Raw genomic sequence first — 4,140 nt, 5'->3', positions numbered from 1 at the left:
CCGCCAGGGAAGGCGGGGCCGCCCGGTCCCGCCGCCACCGAGCGGCCCGACGGCGGGTCAGGGGCCGGGCCGGGGGTGCCGGGCGAGACTCTGCCCGGCCGAGGGCTCCAGCGAGGCGGAGAGGGCGCTTCCTGTGTGGGGCGGGCTCACGGCCTTCCCGGCCCGCTTGTACCCGCTGGCCAGCGCGGAGCAAACTAAGGCCGAGTGCTAAAATGAAGGAATAAAATTTGTTTGCACGTCCAAATAACTGTTGGAATTTGCCCCCGAACTGAGGAGAAGGCAGATACACGCCTGTGTCTTCTGCGATCGCTGTACCGTCCTACAATTCAAACTATATGTCGTATATTTTAAGTTCACATATTTAGATACAAGGAAAAAGCCAAAGGAGGTGTGGTTATTTTTATTTGGCCAGTAATAGCCCTCATTGCTCAGGGCTTTTCTCTGAGCCACAAATTACCGCCTCATTTCATATTTCGGCAGGGGTCATTGGGTGCGGGGAGACCGTACTCTAATCTCAGAAGAAAACACTTTTCCGTGGATATGAGATCACAGTAAAAGCCAGCGCAGCACCCAGCTAGTAGGGACTGTAAATCAGTTTCTGAGAGGGTTGAAAGACATCTGGGGTGTTAGAGGGGTGTTTCCACCTGCATGTCCCAGGTTAGGGAAAGGAGCAGCAGCACCGGGGAGCTTCCATATGAGCCTGCTGTGTCCGGTGTCACTCCTGGTGTCGCGCCTGTTGCGGTACACAGAGCCGTGATATTCCTCCCGAGCACTACCACGGCGCCACTTCCTACTTGGAGAAACAGGGGGGGTCGTTGTTCAGTGTTTTGTTATGCGGGAGTGTTGTGGTCCAAGCAGAAACTGAGGTTAAGCAGCTTTCGGCTTTTCTGGATTTGCTTGCTTGCAGTGTTCAGCAACTTGCTTGTACTGACAATGACTCATGATAAATAGAGATCACCCTGTGCTTTTTATGACACAGATAGCAGCGTTTCTGTGTATTTTGTGAATTGTATTTCAGATGTAGGGAGGAAAGTGCCACAAATGTGTTTGGACAGTTAATGCTGAACACCAGAAAAGGAATTACAAACGGAGTATTCCGCTGGGCTTTTCTGTGTTTGGTCCTCGTTGTATTTAGCTCCTTGTAGTTGGCCAGTGTGTGAGAAAGTCTGATCATAAAGCCACCTAAAGCTTTGTGCTTTCAGGTGATGCATCACTGTATGGGGAACTGGATACTCATCTTTTTGTAGTAACTGTTATGCCATGTGTGGGGAGATCCTTCCAATCCATCAAAGCAGTTGCTCATTTTTATATAAGAATGTTTGTTTTATTTTAGGTTATGCTATGACTGGCTTCAGACTCCCCATCAGCACTTTCAGAAAACTAAATGTCTGGTTTGGACTGTGGGAGAAATTTCCCTCAAATAAACTGTATCCCACTTGGAGGAGAGGCTTATTCTGTAGCTGTCAAGCAAGCACAGTAAACTACAGAAGATGTTTCAGTTTCTCCCCAGTCAGACTCAGTGCACTAAGACTCTCTCCAGAGTATATCTCAGTACTTTCTCTGCGCAACAAAAGCAGCAAAAGCTCTAAAAGGAGCAGACAAACCATACAAGAGGAGGAGGAGGAAGAAGAAGAGGAAGAAGATGAAAGTAATTTGGAAGATGAATTTGAAAATGACCCCAATGTAGTAAAAGATTACAAGGATCTTGAAAAAGTAGTGCAGTCTCTTCGATATGACGTGATCTTGAAAGCTGGTCTAGACATGGCAAGAAAGTAAGTACAGAGGAAACAACTTGGTAGTGAGAAAGATGTCATGCATCTAAAATTTGACTTTTGGTAACCTTTTATTGTTGGAATAACTCAGTATTTGTGGGGGGTTTTTTGGTGTAGCTTTTTTGACCCTCTGCATGCACGTTTTGGATGTATGGATGTTCCTGTTTATTTCACCCTGTCTCCCTTGAAACAGCCTGATTTTGCTTTTCCCTGTCTGCAGTATTTCTGAATTGGTGAGGAGGCATTTTGTATCACTATTTATTTAAAATTAAGAAAATGCAGAATACTGTACTGAGTGATATGAAAAGGTCTAATTTGAGATTGAGGGAGTAAAATAATGCACTATTTAATGAATGGAGAAATAGGGGATGGTAGGTATAAGCTTCACAGGTCTACCAGGTAAATGTGCAGTCTATAAATGTGTCACAGAGTTTGATCTAATGCAACCTGCAGAAGTGTGATATCACTATGTTGTTAGAACAGAATATTAGTATAACTTGGTCACTTACAAATTATTAAATTGGCTGGTGCAGGAAAGGGGACATTATTCATTGGATATTCAGGAGACAGATCTCTAGAAACAGCTTTTCTGGCACAGAGCAACTATATGCTATTATTTAATTTAGTATCTGTGAAAGACCTTTTCTTTACTTCCAGTTCAAGTCTGTCCTAACCTCAAGTGAAGGTGTCCTTGAGACACAAATTAGAGCTGTGGAAATGTGCCTTGCCCATGAATGGTGGTGCTGTGTTTCTGCAAAGAAACACTTTTATTTCTTCTACTGCACACTGTAACTGCAATAAAACCTTGTTTTTCTTCAGTAAAGTAGAAGATGCATTCTACAATAATGAACTCAGACTGAATGGAGAAAAACTGTGGAAGAAAAGTAGAACTGTAAGACTTTTATTTTTTAAATTTCTTTTTAATATAGCACAAGAAAATAGCTAAGGCATGACCTTCTCCCTCTAGATCACTCTGCAAAGGTGAATGCACAGCATTGCTAATACCACTTCCACCTCGGGGGGGTGGTGGTGTGACTATACTTCCCTGGGTAAAACGTTATTCCCTAAGGCAGACAGGAAACTTGTGTGGTTGGAAAGTCAAATCTAAGACTGGAAGTCAAGAGAAGGCATCAAGGACAGAACATTTTAAGTTGTTGAAGGGAGCAATTATATGTATGCAAGGTTGATGGAGTAGGAATGATTAAATCTGAGATATTAGTGGAACAGGCACATGATTAAAGAAAATAGGAAGTTTGATGATAGAAAGGGATTGAAACTGGGGTAGCTGAGGGAAGGTTGTTGTACCTGTAACAGAGCACACAGGACCACAGTTAGGAGAGATCCAGAAGGGTCACCAGACATGTACTTCTACCAACCCTTTCTTCATGTGAGGGTGATCGTCAGAGGTGGCTACTGTCATCAGATGGCAATACAATGAGAAATTTTGATTCCTGATCCCACAGAGTTAAGGCTGGTTTATGAGAGGTGTGCTGCATCTGACCTTTGAGAGGAGCACAGGCAGTTGCTAAGCACTCTGTTTTTGAAACACTTCAAACCGTTTAAAAGGCATGAGGAAGAACTTTGCATTTTGGTGTTTTGTGTCTGTGTTGATAGAAAAAGACTGGTGGGATGCACAGGAAAAAAAGACATACATGAAACATTTTTCACAGAGTTAGGTGTTGGTTGTATAACATGGAGGGTGAAGCTCTTGGCATGGAAGATCATGAGACATGTAATTGCGTATTGCCACAGCTTTCCTAGAAGTTTATAGCTGGAGGATCTATAATAGGTCTGGTATTGGCTGCCTTCCTCCTCTCCTGTGAGATAAGAATATTAAGTGGAAAGAAAGAAAGATTGCAGGGATTTGTTTTCCCCAGGGAATGTTTATAATCACTCATCTTCTCTTTCTGTTTCCAGGTGAAACTTGGAGACACACTGGATCTCATAATAGGTGAAGATAAACAAACAGGAACTGCTGTAGTTATGCGGGTAGTCTTAAAAAAATTATCTGACAAAACTGTAAGTGAAAAATACAAAGTCATTTTGAGGCGTTGGAAAAATTTAAAAGTGCCCAAACAGGATGTACTTAAGTAACAAGGGGTTGCATGTGGCAGCATAAGATTTTTGCAGAAAAACATATTTTTTTGTTAAATATGAATTTTGGTTGAACAAAATTACAGTACCCTTTTTTAAGGGCTTGTGTCAGAATGTTATCTTGCTCTGCTGCATACATCAATAATCATGCAATAAAGCCTGTCACTTTTTGCTGTTAGCTTTGTTTTGTGGTACTATAAGTTAAAAGATCCAACACTCACATTTCAGGAAATTTCTTATAATAATGAACCAATAAAGACTGATTTGATCACTA

At 42.3% G+C, this 4,140-nt stretch overlaps 1 protein-coding gene across 1 annotated transcript; it reads left to right on the top strand.

Annotated features, from left to right (window-relative positions):
• The first annotated feature begins 1,302 nt into the window (after positions 1 to 1,302).
• Positions 1,303 to 4,140, top strand: MTRES1 (mitochondrial transcription rescue factor 1). Its single transcript, XM_015620926.3, has 3 exons — positions 1,303 to 1,772; positions 2,592 to 2,664; positions 3,690 to 4,140. The coding sequence occupies exons 1-3, from the start codon at positions 1,342 to 1,344 to the stop codon at positions 3,864 to 3,866; spliced, it is 681 nt and encodes a 226-aa protein (XP_015476412.1). The 5' UTR covers positions 1,303 to 1,341; the 3' UTR covers positions 3,867 to 4,140.

This window comes from Parus major, chromosome 3 (assembly GCF_001522545.3).
Source record: "Parus major isolate Abel chromosome 3, Parus_major1.1, whole genome shotgun sequence".
Classification (NCBI taxonomy): domain Eukaryota; kingdom Metazoa; phylum Chordata; class Aves; order Passeriformes; family Paridae; genus Parus; species Parus major.
Note: the sequence above shows the minus strand (reverse complement) of the source record. Positions and strands in the feature narration are given on the sequence as shown.